Source organism: Dromaius novaehollandiae, chromosome 1 (genome assembly GCF_036370855.1).
Source record: "Dromaius novaehollandiae isolate bDroNov1 chromosome 1, bDroNov1.hap1, whole genome shotgun sequence".
Classification (NCBI taxonomy): Eukaryota; Metazoa; Chordata; class Aves; order Casuariiformes; family Dromaiidae; genus Dromaius; species Dromaius novaehollandiae.
In genome coordinates, this window is record NC_088098.1 from 88,457,379 (window position 1) to 88,479,096 (window position 21,718).

Consider the following 21,718-nt stretch of genomic DNA (forward strand, 5'->3'; position numbering starts at 1 on the left):
TTTATTCTGCTTTTTTGGGGGGGGGGGTGGAATGTTATACAAATTCTGCATTTAAATGCTTTGTAGTTATCTGCTGCCGCTGTTCATCCAGCTCTCCTCCAGCTTGTGGGTCTGCTCGTTTAGTCAGGTCTCAGCTCCTCTCAAGACCTAGGCAGCCTTGTTTTTCAAGTACTCCCTTCTCTGTGGGACCATGTAGGCAATCCACTGACTGGTGCACTGTTTGGCCTCTTCCCATGTGTAGCGGGGCATGTAGCCAAAATCCTTCTGTGCCTTGCTGTAAGAAAAGGTGAATGGGGTGTTCAGCAGAGTGACCAGGTGACGGTTGGTAGAGGGGATGTATCTGACAAAGGGCCTGAGCAAGAAGCTCACTATCTCCAGCAGCAGCGAGAAGTAATACAGCATTGTCAGCGGCATGGGGAGCCGGGGCTCAATTCCAAATCCCAGGTCCTTAGTCAGCTCGTAATTTAGATCAGCGTAGCTCATATGAGGAGTGTCATCGGAGATGTAGTAGAACTGCCCCCTGATGTGCTTGGCTTTCTGTGGGACCTGCAGGGCTTTGGCTGCCTGTACATGCGCCCAGGCGATATTTCCCACATACACGGGGTTCACCAAAGCCTCCTTCCTGGAGAAGCGCAGGTAGACATTTTTGTTCAGTAGACTCTTATCCAGATGACCCTGAAGAAATGGGCATCCTTCTCCAAAAATGTACATGGATCTCAGGGCACATGTCAGCAGCATGCCACCATCCTTTAACACCTGGCCATCGGCCTTCAGCACAGAATCCTCTGCCAGTGTCTTACTTTGGGCATAAGGAGATTTTGATATACTCTCATAAACTGTATCTTCATCACCATTGAAAACTGGGTCACCTCTGCAGTTCGGGCCTGTCACTTCTATAGTACTAGTGTATATGAAGTGCTGGACGTTACAACGGGTACATGCCTCCAGCAGTAGCTGAGTACCTTCAAAAGAGAAACATGTGAGTCAGGTAACACGTAGCTGGGTTGGCTGACAGAGGCTCCACTCTAGAGCTCCCTAGGCAGGGCTGGTTAGATAGGCAGCAGTATCTTTGGCCTGAGCTCTGCCATATCTCCCCTCTCTGCAGCTGTAAGAACACTGTCCTAATCGGGTGACACATTCAATGAAACTGAACATGCTCTGAATCTTTTTTTATTTAAGGAGTGTCAATGTGGCTGCCAGAGTTATGCAAGGATGAACATTTAGTCTTAGCTATATGTGTTATTTCTTATGCATGCTCTTGCTTACACTAGCATGGACACAAAGTAACTTCACTTAACTACACATTCACTCAGTCATTCATTCACTCATTTGGGTCATTTGTTCAACAGACTTGCCTTAAGGCAGAGAACCTCAGAAGCTGCCCCTTTCATTAAGTGCCATCCATCCTGTATATTGAAGCCCTAATTTTCCATACTTAAGCATGCTCTTGAGTGCTTTGCTAAGCAGGGCTGGAATAAATTTGGGATCTGAAGGTTTGCTCCAAAATCAACTTTACCCAATCCAAACTTTACCAATCCATCATTCAATTGGCTTTGGAGGAAGGCTTGAAGGCAATGTTTTTTGTCTGAACAATGCATGATACCATGTAGTCAAACATCATAGAGTAATATGCAGTGACCAGTTTGATGCTTGTGTATGTATCCCTCATTTTTTGGGCATATTCTGGCTTTTACTTCTGACGTCACTGCAACATTAATGCTCTTAGTGTGACTTTTTGTATGGACTATATATCACTTAAAAATACAAGATTTCCTACTCTTAAAATTCTGTTATAATGCTTTCAGTAACAGGAGCAGAGGTAAGCCAGCAAGTCCATGTTCTTTCAAGTAGCCAAGGGTGTTAAGGTAAGAAGGTACATCCAAAGGGGAAATAAATATTTTAATAATTTGTGGGTTATTTACTTGCAAATAAACTCTTTTTCTTCTAAAATTTGAGGCAGAATTACCTTATTTGATGTTCATGTTATAATAAGAGAGAGGATGTGTAAAAGAGCCAATGACTTTGGAAAAAAAGATACAGCTCAGGCCACAGTGTCTTTGAAAAAGAAATATTATGAAATGGCTGATATATCAGAAGGGTGTGGTCTAAAATCTAGGGGATAAAACTAAACACTAGCAGTGTGGCCCATAAATGTTCTAACAAGTCTTCTCATTCTGTTATGACAATAAGTAAAGGCAGCACAGTGCAGTGTGGGCTAGTATGGCTAAAGAGGATATAATGAATAAAAGAGATTCAAAGGCCTAAGAAATACTGGCAGCACAATATGGATCCATCAGTGAGTGAGGAATGGTAAGAATTATTGAGCTGAATATTGTTAGGACACCAAAATTCTTCTTTTCAAACTTGAGCAAGAAGAAAGAAAATTATTAGGACAAATGGAAAGTAAATCTAGACAAGGCTTTGAAAAACACTAAAGCAATGAAAAATAAGAATGGTTACACTGCCAAAAATAAATTAATGTGAAAAATGAATTCACGCAACAGTATGTTTAGGTGACACACAGGCCAAGCTCTTCAGGAAAATGCTTAGCTATTCTTGTCATCAATTCTCTTTAAAAGATGAAGGAAACTATTAAATGCAGAAGAGTTGGATAAAATCAAATGGGACAGTAAGTTTTAACAAAGCAAACATAAAATAATCTTGGCAGTTGGTATCTGTTCAGGATAATTTTCACCCCAAAGGCATAGATTTTATTTGAAAATCACATTTGTATGATAAAAAAATCAAAAGGTCCTTACTGTCGTGGTATTTTGAGCATTTTTCACATAGCATGTAATAAAGCAAATCGTCAGTGGACTAATTCTGCAAATTTTACTGAAGACCTGATTCACAGGTGTTTGGATTATATTTAGTTATTTTTAAAAATTCCTTTCCTCAAGCTACATCTAAAAAGATACCATACTACTGAGGAATTCTATGTGGAATGTGAGACAGAGAAAAGACTTGCCTCATGGCAAGTTTAAGTTGCAATTCACTGAGGTTCTCACTCTCCCAGGTGAATTTTGAATTCAGAGACCCCACATGGCTTGCTTTGCTGCATCACTTTCATGAGATCCCTTTGAAAGGCCTGAAATACAGAGGTCCCCAAGTGGAGAATGGGATCACCAAAGGAAGTGCAGACTCTCAGAGGTATTAGCCCAACCGCTGTCATAGTCATGTAGGCTTTGCTGCAAGGCCAGTTCCCGCAGGGCAGGTGAGGTTCTGCTCATGTCCGAACTGTTCCTGTATGGGAAAGCTGAAAGGAACTGGGTACGTTTCCCTTTTATGTCTCACATTTTTATAGGTCTGAATTTGAAGCCAGGTGGATTTTCACCAAAAAATTCAGTGGGTTTCTTACTGCTCTGGATTGTGAGCATCCACGTCTGGTTCCTTGTCACATTTGTATTGCAAGAATTTTGTTTTCGAAGAGAAACACAGCTTCCATCCTACATATCTATGAAGGATGTAGCAGTGTCTTGGCTGGTCAGAAAACCAGGAGAGCAACAGAGTAGAAACAGAGGGAAACAGGGAAGAGGACTTCAATATTTACGGACTGACCTCAGGGTCAATTTACTCTAGGAGCAGGACTGGTCTGTGCTTTCATCCTACCAGATGTTATCAGCTAACCCTCACTGTCCCTGTGGAGTAACTTCACCCACAGACAGATTCTGTTGGGAGATTCTGAATGATTTATGAAAGCCTGGGTGCTTTTTGCTTAATTCTGAACCTGCCTAAAGGATGGACTGGTCAGACTCAAACTCTCTGACTCCAGCTCCTTTCTGCTTTTGAGACACATATATGTATATATTTGCAGAGGTTCAGGCAACACTTTCTGCTGTGAAAAACAGACCATAGCAGAAAGAGAGAGCTTTACAAGTTCCCTTTCTGAGTTACCACTGCTGCATCTTTATTTTTCCTACTTCCCAATGCACAGATTTATGGGAACTTGCCTTTTTGCCCTCCCCTCCTGGCAAGGACCTGAGATGCTGCCTTCTGGACTCTAATTTGTGGTCACTTTCAATTTGTGGCTTTGACTGAACAGAAATGAACAGGTCTGGAAGTTAGGGGATAGCTAGTATTTGTGCAAGTGGTGGAACACAGAAGTATATTCCTTATTTGTCTGTGATGAAGCCCCTTGTCTGTGGTAGACAGGAACGAAGGACCATGAAAACTATTAATGTAAATAAGAGTGTCTTCCCATAATCCTCACCAAAGAGCTGAAGCAACGCAGCCAGGGAGGTCAGCATGTGTGGAGGTTAGGCAGTATCACGAGCTGACTGAAAGGCATAGGGGGGATCGGGAAAAGGAGAGCGATGAGGTTGTTCTTTGGGGAAATAAATTGAAATTTCATTCCAAAGCCAAATCATTCCCCCTTCATCTGATCTTCTCATGAGGAACAGAAACTCCTTAGTGAAAAGGGAGATCCCATCACTGAGTGAGAAATGAGCACTGACAAATCTGAATGATCCTTTCAGTGCCCTGCAGTGCAGGACTGGTGCACCTTGGGTGTGGAGACAGCCAGATCTGCATAGGGCTTTGCATGTGCATGTTTTGCACTCACATATATGGTTGTGCAAGATGCAGAACACCCCAGTCCATCTGGCTTAAAAAATCAGGTCAAGTGTTCCCTTCCCTGAGCAGCTGATGATCAGCACTTAATAGACACAGATCTGGGAAAGGTGCTTCACCCACTCACCTTTTACATTGACTTCCCAGAGCAGCTGCTTCTCTATAAGACCCAAGGTGTCAATGATGGAGGCTGTGTGGATAACGAGGGAGACCCCCTGGCAGGCACAGTGCAGGAACGTCACATCTCGGATATCCCCTTCCAGGATTTTCACCTCTGTCTTGCCCTGGAACTCTGCAAGAGCAGCAGAAAACAAAGAAAAGGACCTTACTGGTATCCTAATCAGTACTAGAAGGAGTGGTGAAGGTCTCTGTGGATGCTGAAGCTGCAACTGGGAATTGCTGACTGCCCAGGCACAGGGGGAATATTTTAAGGCTGACAAAACAGAAGGTGTTTTTCAATGACTATACTGTGAAGTGCTAATTACAGTGTTATAGAAGTCTATGTTGCATTACCTACCATATTTTTGGAGTCAATATTCAACACAGTCCTTTATTTTTTTAAGGAGAAACCTTTCTCACTGCAAGCAAGGGTCTGAAGCTTCCTTCAAGTGTGATATGGATCTATTTTAAAGATCATGGGAGGGCCAAGGCAACTTTAGCTATCAATGTTCTGGAGATTGGCCGTTTATGAAAGTGTTAACCCAGATGCCAAATAGCCAGGCACTGCATGCTCTTGTCTTCAAGATGTTGAATGGTCTCTCTCTACCCACAGCCTGTGCACCCAGATCTGTGTTCACACCTTTTTCCTGCCCCATGACCTTGCCCGTATTGCAGCTTTTCCTTTGCTGCTCTTCTAATACATTCCTTATGGTTCTCACACATTTCTTTTATGCACCTCAGCCATGAATTATTGCACCTCTTGTTACTCCAGCTCTAGCTCCATTTCAGTTTCTGTAATGTGGGCCATTTTTACGATGCACCTCCTTCTGGTCCACACCTAAGCTCTCAAGGCTGCTCTCCTGAGCTACCTCCATCCTGCCTTGCTTTAACTCCTGCTCCTCTCAGCCAGTCCCCTTCCCCTCCAGCAGCTAATGTTTGTGACACCTGGTATAATTCTAGTTTTAGGAGCCATGCTTCCCCAAAGTTTTGCTAGGTGAGAGCTTCCTTATACAGCCTAGAACTATACTATGAAATGTAGCCAGCCTAGCCATGCTGACTGATTGCATGCAAAAAAGTATAGTCTGAGGTGATGCTGCTCTCCTAGGAAACCTGCTGGTGCAGCTGCAGCTGTGCCATGGGAGAGGACTAGCACAGCATGACTTACAGCATTCAAGGAAGTGATGTTATTACAGAAAAGAGAAATCCTCTTGTAAGCCTCTGCTGTGCCTGCACTAGAGGGCTCCCCAGGCATGGCTATTGTGAAGGGACTCTGAGGCCCAGGCAAACACTGTGCCTTCTCACAGCCCCTCATAACTGGCTTCAGACCAGGCAGGATTTCATCCCATATCTTTAACGGAGAAGCACTAAGGGAAACAGCTGCTGGGATCTGGAACTGAATGTGAATATATCTTAATATTTTTTTTTCTTTCATCATCTCTTGAATGTGCCAGGATTTAATCCTGTATTAATTTAACATTTATTCTGATGCAACAGGTTTGAGGGAGTCTTTTTCTTCTCAGTTTGCTGCTCAGAGATGTGAAATGAGAGTGTAAATACTCAATATTTCCAAAGCTATTACTAATCTAGAGTTACTGCCCTCCCACCCCCAGTCACTGGCACATGCTATCTTGCACTCCTTTATTTTACAGAGTGCAATTATTTTCCTAGGGCTCCTTTTCCAGAGGGTTCACACTGACCTATACTTGTATGGATGCACAAGTGCTAGGCTACGTGGACAGACTTTCTGTTAGGCACTTAGCAATATCATTGGATTTGCTGTAATAGGCATTAGTCTTTACAGAGCACTTAGCCTCCTGGTGTTCTCCACAAGTAATGATCTGTGGGGTTAGAGTAATCTAAAGGATTGAGATATGTAGTTTTCAGGATGTAAATTCTGATATTCAACCATGTGCCTGTGTTAGAGCAGTCACTGTGCCTGCACAGGAGTCAGGCAACTGGAGGGTTTTTTTATATATACATGCAAATCAAAGCTTTTGGAAAAATAAGAGAAAACTGCCCCTTTTAAAGCTGATCACCAGGGTAGTTGGTATCAGTCGCTGGAAAGCTGGTGTCTAGCTGCTTTGTGCCTCATTTGGGCTTGCAGATTTTTGAAGCTGTGTGTGTGATATGAAGCAGAAAAGCTGCTCCTGAAGTGCAGCAGTAGGGAAGAGCTAAAATGGGATTTTGTCAGGCCGTAGTCTGCATTCCTATATGTTCAGCAGAAGTTGCCCTGGTGAGTACAATATGTGCCTTTTCACTTTACTGACATCAGCTAGTTCTCAGGTTCAGTAGATTGATCGTGTTTTGCACTGGGGAAAGAAGAGAACTACGAATGAGCTTGGAAACGGAGAGAGGAAAGAACGAACGAATGACAGTCGGTGTTTACAGTCTCAGATGGACAGCAAAGACAGAGACCTGACTTGCATGTGCACAAACCATTGCCCAGGCACCATAAAAGTGTGTGGGTCAGGTGGGCAGGGAGGAGGAGAATATATTCAACCCAGCTCTCTGTTTTTGTGTACTATGATTACGAGAAAGCAGCTAGCCACTGAGAAAGCTTTTTCTGTATCACCAATGGATTTTGCAGCCTCTGAGCCATAAGCAGCCTGCTTGCTGTGGGGTAGTTTTTGCTTGGAAATGTAATGATTACTCAATAAAATTTAATGTCCTTTTGTGAGCAGTGGCTGGCTTAGCAATCCAATTGTACTATTTGCCCCAAACTGTCTTTCTCTTCTCTATCTGTTGTTTAAAGTTAAAGCAAACAGGAATGTCTGTACGACTAGAGTAGCTTGAATTAGTTGGTGCTCTTTTATGGAGTTTCTAACTACTTTGGGGTAGATGGTGGGGAAAGGCATTCCTCCCATGAGAGCTCTCAATTTTCCTGGGTAAATAGAGGGCTCATTAAAATGTTCTAATTTGTGCATTCATAGGAGAAAGTTTAAAAATGCATCTTATTTTCACTTCCAAAGGATAATGCAATTTATTAGCTTCTTTAGCTCAGAGAAGCCAAGATGTTTACACTGGTTCAGCTGGTTGTTCTGCTGCTACCCTGCCTATCTATTTTGAATGCAGGGATAAAGGCAAATGAATGTGACTGCAAGTCTGAGCTAAAAAGCCAGGATGAAGTTTGACACAGTAAGAACTATCCCCAACAACAGTTCTGGGAAAAGCACTCCCCTGCCTCTACTTTCCTTTGGCTTTGGAGCAGTCCTGGGTTACCAGTGCCCATTTTAAAAGCCTCATATTAAATGCTGAAGCATCATATGGTTTATAAATTTCAAGCTTGGAAAAATGACATGAGACAAGGGTTAGGGCAGGGGGAGATGTGCAGAGGGAAGTGACAGAAGGGAGTCAATGCTTTGAAATGATGAGAAACTCACTGGAGAGCAAGCTAGGAGCTTCTCCTAACTTTTCAAGAAGGTGCCAGTACAATCGTGGGCAAAAAGAATTCCATAAATGGAAACACAGGAAGGGTATGAGGATAAATTGGAAGTGGAGCCGGGAGAGAGAGAAACCAAGGCACCTAACTCCATGCCACGTTCAATGTGATGTTCATTCTCAATGGCACAGTTCAGCTGGGTAGACTCTGGGCTCGAGCTCACAGCACTTTATATTGATTGGAGCATCCTGGACTCACTGGGAATGTGCAAGACAGAATATACCTCTATTTTAGGCAGACTGAGGGTGATGGTCAGGGTCTCAGCAGGACAAAGGGGAGTGTACCAGATAGAAATGGGCATCCAGCAGAGCTGTAACTTGCACATGCTCCTGTGTTTTATTAGCCACAACACTGACTCTGCAAGGACATTGCAAGTAAAAGGTGCTCAAGAGTTTAATGAGAAAGAAAATGACTGGCCTCTGCTCCAGGGTATTCAAGAAATCCAAACAACATGTGCCAGCAAGCAAAGGAGTTTCAGTTCCTCTAAAGAGTTAGTCCCTGCAGTAAAAATAATGTATGTGGGGAGCCTCCAGCCCCACGGGCTTTGTAGCAGCCCTGCATTTGGAGCAGGAGTCACTGTGCCAGAGGATGGCTTGAAAGGGAATGGGAGCAAAATATTTCAGGTAGTCCCAAGCACAGGCACTAGCAGGACACTTGAAGAGACATGGCCATAGAGGCTGATGTGGACAGGACTGCCAGCCATGGTGCAGGAGCTCAAGGCAGTCCAAACACATCTGAAATGCCAGCCTGTGGTTCCTATTACCTGCTCTTGAGAAAGGAGCTCTGATAACTCATTTGTCCCTTCCTCCTATGCTGGCCGGATAGGCAGCAGGAACGAGGCAAGAATAGGGGAGGGAGAATGTGTCTGTGTGGTGTTTAGAGGAGGAAAGGGAAAGCATAAGGAAAGAGTGCATAGAGCTTTCTTTTTAACAAAAAAGAGCAGCAAAACCTTTGCTGCAGCTGAGCCAGGACTGTGCTCACCCAAACACTTGGTTTCATTCCCCAGGAAGTTCCATTTTTCCTGCAAAGTTCACAGCCAGCACAAAGGAGCAGAGATGCTTCTGCCACTGCCCGGCTGCATCTGTGCTAAACCCACATGTTACCAGCACTGCTGCCATTGCTGGTTTTGTCACTGTGGGAACTGCCTGGAAATAAGGACAGGAAGGGCTGCTGCAGTGCCCATGGGGATCTGGCAAATCTTCACTGAAACAGTGCATGAGGATTAATGAGGAGGAAGTCAGCAAACTTATATAAAACTGTCCTAAAGGCTTGTTGCAATTTGCACCAGGGTTATGGTGCACTGTTACTATTATTTGTTGTCACTTAACCACTTCATAGAAAGATTGTATGTAAAGATTTCTTTAGCAAATTGTATAGGGTTGTTTCATAAGAATTCCCATACAGGTAATGCCTGTATGGAGGAAGAATAGTTTTGCAGTTAAGACATTTGATGCAGGAAAGCATTGTCAGGTAAATGTCTATGACGTATGCATTTAGGTACTTGATTGAATTTAGGTTCCTACGTGCCTATTTATAGACATGCTCAGGATCCCAGGAAAGTGGGGCATTTAAAATATAGTACTCTGAACTCCTGCTTTGCCACAGACTGTGTTACACTGCGCAGATCACTCCATTTTGCTGTCTCCAGTCCCTTCCAGAAGCCAGAGTACTGACTTGGCCTTTGCAAATGGGGCCTGTCTCTCCTATGCACAGCAAGCCAGGGTTCTGCTCTCCAGGAAACTGTGATAATAATAATCAATTTTTAAGCTGTGCCCTTATAACTCTCAGCCGGGGCAGGTCACTCCAAGCCTGCAGAAAGTCTGACTAACCCAGGCTTGGAAAGAACCATCATCACCTGCACCCACAACTCTGTCACTGCAGTTAGACTTGCACATCAGAGCCCAGGGCAATAAGCTCTGGGCTACACTGCCCCCGAAGCAGAGTCATGCCTTGCTTTTCCTTCTCCCAGCAAAAGTGTGAGATTTTTTTCATTGATTTTTATCTGTGGGCTTTGATCTAATTGGAGGTCAGGCTGAAGGCAACCTGTTCAATGCAGTGGCAGTAACTAGATCACTCCTCTGATCTAGAGAAGCCTCAGGATTTGGCAAGGGGAACTGTTGCTTTTAGATTTTACCTCTGATTTCTGTGCTGAAGGGAGAGGGAAGGATAGAGCATGACTTCCTTGAGATAAAACTTGCATCTGCAAAGCTGGCATGGAGGGTGTGAGGTAGAAACTTCCAAGCTATCCACCTAAGATAACATCACATATACCCACAACACATAGTCCAGGGCCAGATGGTACTTACTTCCAAAGCTCTTGAGTGCTTCATTGCTAAAAGCTTTGTCCAGCAGTCGGATCTCAGCCAGTGCCTCCTCTTCTTCCAGCAGTAAGCGGACAATCCTCTGGCCAAGAAACCCTCCTGCTCCTGTCACCAGACAGCTCACCCCAGCCAGTGACATTGCTCTGGGTTGCTCCTCAGTTGCAAACTGTCTCTCTTGTGAGCTTGGAATGGCTCTTTCACCTCCTGCCTGAGAAAATGAACAGATGATAGCATCAACCTCCAAGGTCTCTGTGAATCAAGGAGTGTTACCGGAAAGAGACATTAATGCAAAAGCAATCTCTAAACCCTATGCTGAATGCTAAGCCAACAATTTTTAAAACATTTCTTACTTTTGCTAGCTGTTTCTATTCAGAAATAGCCTAGATATTGTTCCATACAAAGAAAAAATATTTACAAAGTATTATAAACTGAAGAAATTAACAAATATGAAAAGGCACAAAATCAACTTCAATGCTATACACAAACCCCACAAATGTCTGTCCCAGTCCTTGGGTTCCGTCTTTCTAGCATTCAAAAGACCGTAGAGGAGATTTGCCTGTATTTATACACTGCACAGCACCTCCTCAATTCCCTTGCTTCCCCTCCCTCTCTCATGTCTCCTCTGCTACAAATGACCACAGTGCTTCCACCCCTCCCCTCTCATGCAAGAGCATTCATGCTATAGCTGAGGTCCTAATGCCTGGTTAAATGTGGTCCCGTGTGTCTAAATTACAGGAGGGTAAATCCTTGTGCTGCTCATTCTCTATGGGTGTACTTGCTTGTATTACACAGTGTTAACATGAAGGAAGAAAAAATAAATTAAATGTAAATAGCAGGAGTAGCCATTCACACTGCTTGTGTCACACTGTTTGTGAAGTGGATTTTACTGCTCTAGTTTGTTGTCTACTGGGCTCGCCCACCATTGCACCGGTTCCTCATGCTTTCTGTGTAAGACCAAAAACGCACTTCTGGGATTTTGTATTTGTTCAGCATACTTTGCTTGAGGTTCAAAGTGTTGAAATGGTTTAATCCAGAGACCATGTCTGTGAGAGTATCTAGTTAAAATAAGGTTATGAGGCTTCTTTGTGCTTTTGCAATAGACTGTCATTACTTCTTACATCTCCAAAATACAGAGAATATGCCCAGGTATCTCTCACTAGGGCTTCGCTCCAGTTTTAGTGAAACTCTTTTGCAATGTGAGACCAGGGTAGGGCTTAGGCTTTAGTCTGAAGTTCAGACAACCCATTCTGCCTTCCCAGTGCTTTGAGTCCTCTCGGGACACCCTGACCTGAGCTCTGTTTCTTTCTCTCTCAGACAGCGTTAATTAGGTTTCCTTATGGAGGTGGGATGTTAAATAGGTAGCTGCCTTAAACAAGGAACACTGCCATGGGCCAAAAAGAAGCCCCAAAACGCAACTAACTACACTGAAAGCACTGGAAAGAGGATTACTGATTTCAGGCATAGCAGGAATGGATCTCTGAAAATGATTTACTTGCATTTGTGCAAGTAAACTGCTAAACTCCCTGTTTTATACTTACTAAAAAGACCACTGGAGAAAAGCTATAGAAGCAGCACCCCCACATCATTACTTTTTAGAGCAAAATTGGGCCTTCAAGTAACAGCAGGAAAGCAAAGCTGTTTTGAGTCCAAGGAGCAGAAGAGAGCTCCCAGCTGACACAGATGATAAGTTTTGGCAACTGTTTCAAAGACTGAGTCCTTGAAAACCCTTTACTTTATACCAACGAAGCCTTATAAAAATTGTTATCTGTGCTTCTCTCCTTGGCTACTCTCAGATAGGACCTTGACATTGAATGTTCTTATCAGAGGCTGGTGCAAATGAATTTTATGCCATGTTTTGCAAGGAAAAATAGCTCATTAAGCCCTGCTATGACTAGTGTTCTCTGTGCATACACCTTGGAAATGATACTTCCATTTTACTTTTAGAAAGCAAATAAAATGCCTTAAAGAGGCATTAGAAAAGCAGGCAATACAGCAGAGCCTCTTAGGATACAAAATATTTTCCCACACCAACCTTACTCATTAGAACTCCCAAGTTTAGCAAGGAGCAGTGCTTTATATGAGAATATGAATATTGCATAACTATAGATGACTGTAGGGAGATCTGTAGCTGCTGTACTTTAGTGCTCTTAGGTACTACTGGGCCAAATGCTTGAGGCAGTTTGAAAGAATCTTCTACACTGCTAACCAACATTTGAACTATCATTTGCAGATGTCAGAGATCAGCACAGCAGCAGTACACTAAATTCCAGTGCAGACCCACATATTTGCCAGGCTGTGGAGCTTCATGCAGTTTCCACTAGAGATATTTTTTTCACTATTTCTCTTTGAAATTGTTGTGTGGTGCTGCTATGTGGCATGACAGCTCATCTGTGCTGCAAATAAGATGATCAAGCTCTGCTATTTCCTCAAGCAGACCAAGGCAGATGCTTGAACAGTTTATATGTCCCAGAGACTGTTTACAGAACATTTTCAATGAGCAGTGAGGCCAGCGCACACCTCACCCCTAACCCGCATGAACAACTTCATCAAGTTTAAGGTTATAGCATGGGTCTAGGATCTGCAGTCTAAAACACAACTTAGCATCATCTAAAAAGTTAACAAACATGACATTCTATCTGTGTCAAGGCACAGTCATTTTTTAACTATGTCGTCTTCTCCTCCTTGACTTTATCATAAAACAAGGTCTTCATGATCTGATATTTTCCCCAAGTACACAGAGCTGGATGCTAGAATGGGTTGCATGTCTAACAGTACCATTTTAGAACGTCGGATCTTCCAAATTTTGGCTTGTGTTGGAGAATTATTCTACATGGACTAAGTGGACAGTTCAGTCTATGTGGAATTCACTATGTCGCATGACACCGGGGTCACTGATCTGCCAACCCAGTGACGGTGTTGGTCTTCCAGCTTTATTGGTGGCCTATTGTGACAGAATTGGTGGCTGGTATTAGGAGAACAAATTTTCTTTAATGTCATCATAAGGAAAAAAGAGATGGAGGAGGGGGAGTGCCGTGGAAGCGAGAAGACAGCAAGAGAGAAACATTGAAAAGAAATTTCCCAGCAGCATTGAGAACAAACCAAATAGTTACACTGGAATGAATGAATACAATAAACTTGCAGAGCAGAGAAGCTTTGGGGAGGAGAGAGGACTGTGTTTGTACATAAGGTGATGCTGTTTAATTGTGCAAAAGAAGCTATCTAGGAGCAAGAAGAGGACAGATTCCTTTGTCCAGAAAAAAAAATATTTTTAAGGAAAGGCATTCCTGGTTTCTGTCTTGTTGTCCAGATTGATGAGAACTGAAGCAGGGAAAAGAAAAGAAAAAAAAAGCTTATTATTGGACCTTTTGCTATCTAAGCACAGATTAATTGTGACTTGAAAGCCTTGAAAAATCCATGTGTTTCTCACATAAGAAATGAATGTGTTTCTTACCATCATATGCTCATAAGCTCAAAATGCCTACATTCCAGCAGCTCTGGGAGAGAAGGTGAGCTCTGAGATGTGATTTTCCTAGGGAAAGCTTTTTCCCATACAAGATGGGAGTCACTATTCCCTGGAAACTTCTTCCTCTCTCTAGCAACTACACACTGACAGGAGACAACAAGACTTAAATAATTAACTTTTGGACAGCTAAAGTCAACAGAGCTGAAACAAACTATGAAAAAAAACAAATTCTCATAGTTGGCAGCAGTTTTAAGACACTTTAGCCAAGCTATGAATATAACCACCTTAAGAGGCCTCAGAATTTCTGTGTATTCAAGTCTGAAACAGAATGTATCTGCTATTTCAGTCATATCAAAATTCTTGTAGCGTAAGGGAGAAAGTGATTAAAAACTTTTCTTATGTGACCTTCAAGGTCAGAAAGACTTACCTGTAGTATTCTTCACTGTATTATTTAGCATGAGAGATGGGCAATTAACTGGAAACAAACATTTAGTCTGATTTTCCATTTAGTTTTAGGAACAATTATGTTTCCTCAACTGAAATTTAAAAATTAATTATTATACATTTAAACGCAGTAGAAATTTATGTCATATGCCAAGGGAAACTATAAATTTGGATCCATTTTTGTACATAAACTGCCCTGGAAATAGCCTCATTCCATGTCACTGCCACATCATCCACTGGGAAATGAACTCCTAAGTTCCTGTCTTAGCATAAAGCCACAGTATGAAATGCTTCCTGTTGCCCAACCTTTTTAGCATCAGGAAATTGCCAGTTTCCCAGCTTTTTCCCCGCTTTTGCCTCCCAATATCTGTCCCAGCCCCCACCACTCTTCCTGTAGCTGCTTGGGAGGAAGGGTAACAGGAGAAATATGTATTCAAAAAAGAGGAAAATGAAGTGCTTGAAGAGTGTTAGGTAGCAGTTTCCTCTTTCCACGTGCATGTTTTAGATTGACAGACTGGTTTTAGGCCTGGAGGACAACAGAGGAGGCAGTAACCTGGGTGGATGTGTTGAAGAGGACACCTAGCACAATCCATATGTGCATCAAGTTACAATACCACATCTAACTCTTTCACCTTTGGTACCTCTGGTAAACAGATGCCTGGAAGGGGCAGTTTCAAACTCCAGCAGGTTTTCCATGATACATGCAGAGCTGATGCTGGGCGGCAGCAGGGTTTGATTAGTCACCCACAGGTGATTCAGAGGTGAATGTGTTAAGACTTACTTGTCTCTGTTATCTGCAACATCTGCTTGGATGAGTTCAAGCTCAGTGTTGCATTTCTTTCTCTGTCTGCCCTTCCCAGATATGTTTACAACCTCTTCAGACCATGGGTTTTTGGTAGATTTGACCTTGCTTGAACTTGCATTGGAGATATTCACAACAATCAAATATAGAGAGCAGCAAGACAGTGTAGAAAAGGGGCAAGAGATTTTGGCATATATTGGCAAAGGCTTAATCCAAATTGTAGAAAACTTGCAAAAGCTTGAAAAACTTGTAGAATGGGCTCATATCACAGAATTGCAGCCTTGAAGAAGCCTGTGAACTGCTTTTCAGCTCACTCACCAAATAGCTTTTTTTTTTTCTCCTCAAAAATGCTTCTGCGGTTTCTTTCACAGAGATATAACTGTTGCCGCTGCAGTTACACAGTAGCTGATCATTACAACACACTGGTACAGCAGGGTGCAGATCTGATGTGTTGCTGCTTTCTTTTATGATTCTGTGATGTTCTCCAGCAATTTAGACAGGAAGGAATCTCTGGAGGTCTCTGATCCAGCCTGTTCTCACATGGGGAGGGGGGGGGGGTCAAATTAAATCAGATTGCTCAGGGCCTTGTCCTGTCAAATTTTGAATAGCTCTAGGGATGAAGATTTCACCACCCTCTGGGCTCCTGTTGCAGTTGCTGACCATCCTCATGGTGAGTTTTTCCCCTAATTTGTAATTATAATTTTCTTCATTGCAGCTTGTGCCCCTTTGCCTTTCATCCTTCCACTGCTCTGAAGTCCGAGAAGTCTGGCTGCATCCTTTCTATTACCTCCAATTAGGCAGTTAAAGATAACAGTAAGATCCCTCCTCATAGCTTGCTTAAGATTGAACCAGCCTGGCTCTCTTGGTTTTCTTGCAAATCCTTGAAGTCCATCAAAGTGTGTGATGTGGTGTTATTCCTGAGGCTTATCTGCAGGGCTGTGAGTCTGCCAGCAAGGTTTATTAGTACTGGAACACAGAGGAAGGCCTCCATGTGAAGGCCTCTGCAAGATCACTGCAGACATGTTTATCTCTGGGAAAAATTCAGGTCTAAACAGAGTGAACTGACAGGGTTAGTACCACAGCAATATGAGAGTTTGCAATTAATACATACCTAGCCCTCTCTTTTGATACTGATTACTGGGGCATGATATTTGCACAAACTTACTAGAAAAGTCTTCCCTTCCCCTCACTCTTGCATTTGTACATTAAGAACATAAAAATAGTATTACGGTAATGGTTGATGGTCCTGCTCAATTCTCAAATCATCTTGGCAGAGAGGGGACGCGAGGGGACAGTACACACACAGGCCTGAAGTCTGCCTGGTATCTAAAACAAGACAGCTGTACAAAGATGAAGAAGCAGTATGTTAAAAGGTACAGCACTTGATCACTGCTCCATGTTTTTGTTTGTTGGTTGCACAGTTAGGAAAACAAGTAAAAATGCCAGGGCCTTCGAGTTCCACACCAGCATTGTGACCTGAACTCTGTTCACTCTTCATAAGTCTTCTTTAGATTTTAGGAATATTCATTTGACATGCATATAAGTTGTGCTTTATTTTACTTTTATGCTGCATCAAGCAAAATAATTACATAGTTAGACTATTTTTGTTGGTATAAAGTGTGTTGTAAATTAAAGATGGGAGCAGGGAGGAAATAAAATTCAGTTTAATTATATTGATGAGTGAAACATTTAAAAGATTCGAAATGCCAGATTTGAAGAGTTGTACAGTCTCGGTTTTACCTCTTGTGCACCATGAAGGTCTTTAAATCCAGGATCCCCTTCTACTTTGCCATCAGCCCCCAGTCAGTGCACAGCAAGAAGAATGTCAGGGAACAAGTCGGAATAATCCAAGGGTACAGGATTTACCTCAACCTCATAATATACGCCAATATGAAAGGGCAGAAGGGACTGGGGGGGAGTGTTTTAGGTCATGGTATAGTTTGGAAAATGAGACGGAAAAATAGTATGACTGCAAATGGCCAATAGCAAGAGACAGAACTGGAGGGCAGGATATTTCAGCTCCACCAATGCTGCTCATTCAGGACTGCCTACAGTCCCAAACTCCTTCTGCTGACCTTCATCTCACTTGCAAGTGCCCCATGTCTCTTCAAGTCTTGCTCCAGGTGTACTGAACTAGACATTCAGATCCTGAGAGCTGCAAATCAGTGGCCTCTGCAAATATTTTTGGTTTAAGAAGTTTATGCTGTCTCCTACAGCAAATCTATAGAACAACGTGATCAGAGGATGCAATTTTTCTGGCTCCCCTTTAGAAGGGCTCAGAAGCCATTCAGCTCCATCTGCCTTCCTGCTCTCCATCCCCCAACTTCAGTGCCATGGGAAAAACATAGAAGACGTTACAAGCTGTTCCTTCTCAAATCACAAAATAAACCATTGTGCTTATTTTCATGATATGAAATTGCCTTTCCTTCACAACAGGTTTGGCTGTCATGGTACTCAACAATGGTGTCAATGAAGCGATCATAAGTGAGCCCTGCAGTGTAGAGCATTTCCATCATGATTGTTTCAGTTCCAGCAGATGTCTTTGGGTTTCTTAATATGGCTTTCCTCCCTGAAGGTTTTTCTTCATAACTGTAACAATTACATTCATTCCAGTATCTTGTTTTGTTTGCTTTAAGTGAAAGCTGAGACTCTGGAGCCTGAAATGAGAGGTTTTTCTGCCTCAGCACAGCAGCCATGAGCAGTACCTCTGCTCTGACCATGGACTGCCATGGGGAGGTGCATGAGGAGGCCAGCTATGCTGCGTGTGGAGTACTGAAAGAGCCAGACTGCAAGTGGAATGCATCTATCTGAAATGCAGGTGAGAAATGAAAGATTTTTCAGTATCTGGATTTCTCCAAACAGACAGGATTTCTTTCAGTGAGAGGGGATTCAGAAGGAACAAACATGGTGTGTGAAACAGGAAGGAAAGTCTGAAAGAAACATCAATAATTCTTATGCTGGACCACATAAAAAAGGAACAGAGAAAACAGGAATTGGACAGCAGAGAACTAGAAGCAGGCCTTGATGGTCATCTACCAGGGAGACAGAGGACCCCATTTTCACAGAAACAGAGCTTAAGTGCAGTTGTCCAAGTCTCCCACCATCTACCTTCCTATTTCACAGCATCAGCTCCAGAAGACAGCAGCAACATTCACCAAGAACTCTCTGCTACAGACACCTGCTCAATCTCACTACCAGCTAGTGGCGACAGAAGCAGCAGGCTGCCCCATAGAAAAGTATTAAGGTCCTGAGCCATGGAAGTACTCCACTGCCTCTAGTTAGTCACTGGCAATGACTCACTTCCTGTGACTTGTTTTCCTCTTCTGTCCCTAAAGCCTAGTGACTAAGTCTTCCAGAGGAGCCAGAACTAGATCTAAAACAATGCAAACGCTTAGTGGGAAGCCTCCTGGAGGTATCAGAGACAGCATGCTGGAAATCCTGCTCCTCTCCAGAGCTCAGCCAGCTGATCCAGGTCTGCGAGTAGGCACCTTCAGCCACTTCCATTTGCATAACCTGGAAGCTTCACTTCTAGCAAGTCTAAGGCTGAACAAGCTTTGTTTTGTTCTTCTAAGGTGTTGGTGCAACAGGAGGTGGTGCTGGGCTGCCCCTTGTACACTGGGACCCAGTGGGTAGCATGCTCAGCAGGAAGGGAGGGCACACATGCCCTTTGCTCCTAAAGGAAAGTTACATTTCCTGTGTGCCAGGAGTGTGTCTTGACCAGAGAAGCTTATTGGCAGTTTCATGGGAGGAGAGTTGGCATTTTCTTGTTGAAACTCTGCCACTTACAATTACAGATCCACTGAACCAAAGTTTGAAAACTGCATAGCCCTGTGCCCCAAGGGTTCTCTGTTCACCTTCCTCCAAGTAATTACTGGGTGAAGTAATGCCCTTCTTGCAGGGCCAGGTGATTAGCAGAGAGGAGAACCATAAAAAGAGCTGTGAGGGTACAAGAAGGGGAGCCCTGCGTGCATGGGAAGACTGGGAGGTGCACTAAGCAGGGCAGGTGCCCAGCAAGTTCGCACTTCTTTGGTGCAAAGGGACATTTGGCATCACATTGCTGCCCAGTATCCTTCAGCCATTTTGCTGCCCTAAAGTGCAATATAAGTAGTGGCTACACCAGTGGCTGCATCTGACCTTAAAAATTAACAATAAAAACACAAGAACTCAGGGCTCTTAACAGGTATTTTTAAGATCACATTGCACTTTTAAAGATGGGACACAGAAGTGGTTTTCTTGTGTAAACAATTCTAGTTTACCAGTCTTATTTAAAAGACCCGATTAAGCCAGAGTAGTTAAATCAGTTAAACCCTCTTTAGAGATTCTTTACTAAACACACCATTTGCCTTGGCCAATTCCCCACTGATTTACACTCCACATTCATATCAAAGATCAAATGTCCACGCAGGGATTTTAGCCATTCAGATGAGTTCTATTTACATATTTATTGGGCCGCATTGCATAAAGCCTACAAATCAACAAAGTGTTGTTAAACACCTCCTTGCTAGAGTAACTTAGAGCAAATGCATCTCTAGTGGAAGTATCATCATAGCCAGCAGCATTTGGATAAGCAAAAGTGGTGAAAAGCACCTTCTCAGTGCTCCAGGAGCTAAGGCTAATCACAGACAGCACAAAAAGAGCAAGCTGAAAAATTAGATTGTAGCCTTTGTTCTGATAAGTTATTTTTTAAGTTCTACAGCTATATCCAAAAAGGAAGCAGGCAAATACCACCTCCACTACTGCACAGTGCAAACACATCAATGAGACTACAAACACAGCCTAGGAGCACATAGCCCAGGTAGCACTAAAGCACAGCCTGCCAGAAACTGTTGTTGTGCTTAGCAAGAGGAGCCCTGTGCTTCTAGTCCCCAGGCAATTCCTGGGCATCCCTGTGCCATACTGCAGCCTATGACATAGACAAACCCTAAGCAACATCACCCCCACTAACACAACATGGACCAGCTTTTGCCCCAGCTGCAGGATGCTACACCTGCTTTTCATATTTTTACAAAGGTGCATGCCATTGGGAGGATCATGTTAGTCAGGTATATATAAAAATAATAGCCTAGATGAGGACTGAAGAAAAACAATGGAGAAAGGGGTTGGCAAGGAACAGAGAGGAGAGACAATGAAAGGAGAGGGAATGGGGAAGAAAGAAGAAAAGAGAGACTAGATGGAGTAGTCCAAGGTTGTCCTGTGAGGAGTACTACAGAGAAGGAAACATCTGGGTGAAAGAAGACTCGTGCAAAGAAAGCAACAAAAAGCTCCTAGTTACAAAGTAGGAATCCATCACTCCCAGGTGAGGCCAGGTGGGTGGCAGAGCCCAGGCTGTGCTTCGTTAGGGGCAGGCAAGACCAGTGTCTCAGGTGGAAACTTGGAAAGGAAACTGATGAGCATGCATTTCTTTTACCTCAGAGAGCAAGAGTTTACACTGGCAGCAGCCCAGCGCTGCCTCTGCACCATCCTCCAAGGACAAACATAACATGCTGGTCTGATGTTACAGATAGCTTTGACCAATGCTGTTAGCCTGTCCTGGCTGCACTCATCCGTGGGCAAAGAGAGCAGGGCATCATGTGAGTTATTCATGCGCTGCCACAAGCTCATGCTGTGCTCTGAAGATAGATAGGGCCTGGATGTTGCCTTGCTGAGGATGCAGTCCAAATTAACTGTGTAGTAAAGGACATCCAGGAACACTGTGGGGCATGCACGATATTGCTTGGGTTACTATTGATTTCATTTCTCTATTTAGAAGCAGTGGGCAAGATGACACCACTGTAAAGAGGAGCCGGGGTACCTGTTGGCTGGCCGATCTAATTTCCATATCTGTTATGAATATGCCTGGGAGAGCCCAGGCTATTGGAGGTAGCAGTCACGGTACCTCCTGCCTGCAGCAGGAAAGGCCTGTGGCTGGACTTGCAGTCAGACTAGGTAGAAAGATCAGGCAGAAGCAGCAAGGGACATAGTTTTCTAGCATGTCTGGCTGCCAGACATAATACAGTTTGAGAGTAAGGCCCAACACAAGTAATGCCAGGGAACAGACAGTTTTAAGTAAATGTATTTAAGCAAGTAACAATTATCTGAAGAAGAACTTATTGGCCTCAATGAAAGCAAAGAATGATCCTTGCTAACACAGAGCCTTCCCTAATCTCCTCAGGAGCTTTTTGAAGGCTTTATCAGCTATATGTTATAGGTTCAACATTTGCACCTCCTTTTTCTCTCTTTAGTCTGTTTTGGGACCTCAATTGCCGGTGTGAGCTGCTCCTGTTCAGAGGGCGTTGCAGGAGGCTGTTTACAACTTTGAGAATTGAACTAGCTGTCGGCCAATTTCTGAGACACTGGAACAGCCTGAAATAAAATAGAGAATTGAAATGGGTTAGTGACAGAAAGGTCTGCGGATGAAACTTGGAAAGCCTCCTCACTGAGTTACAAGCCTAATCCTGTACGGGCCATGTAGGCATAGGTTGGCATTTCAACAGCTCACTCACCCGAGCCCTACTACTCAGTGGCATCTTCAGCTTAGGCAC

The 21,718-nt window shown here is 43.4% G+C and overlaps 2 protein-coding genes across 2 annotated transcripts in view; both read right to left on the bottom strand.

Moving 5' to 3' along the window:
* Positions 1-20,594, bottom strand: LOC112985919 (3 beta-hydroxysteroid dehydrogenase/Delta 5-->4-isomerase-like). The gene is made up of 4 exons (XM_064519409.1): positions 20,470-20,594; positions 10,474-10,696; positions 4,697-4,861; positions 1-962 (listed from the first exon to the last, which is right to left on the bottom strand). The coding sequence occupies exons 1-4, from the start codon at positions 20,482-20,484 to the stop codon at positions 148-150; spliced, it is 1,218 nt and encodes a 405-aa protein (XP_064375479.1). The 5' UTR covers positions 20,485-20,594; the 3' UTR covers positions 1-147.
* Positions 16,846-21,718, bottom strand: part of HAO2 (hydroxyacid oxidase 2) — a 14,975-nt gene continuing 10,102 nt past the window's right edge. Inside the window, exon 8 of the mRNA XM_026104903.2 lies at positions 16,846-21,539. Coding sequence (XP_025960688.1) covers positions 21,484-21,539 — 56 coding nt within the window. The 3' untranslated portion in view covers positions 16,846-21,483. The remainder of the gene's footprint in view (positions 21,540-21,718) is intronic.

Bases quoted from the DNA above. Each gene is read 5' to 3' on its own strand.
- LOC112985919 (XM_064519409.1), bottom strand. The intron at 4,862-10,473 runs GTAAGTACCATC...CTGCTCTTGCAG, and splicing joins AGCACTCAAGAGCTTTGGAA to AGTTCCAGGGCAAGACAGAG. The intron at 963-4,696 runs GTGAGTGGGTGA...TCTCTTTTGAAG, and splicing joins CTGGGAAGTCAATGTAAAAG to GTACTCAGCTACTGCTGGAG.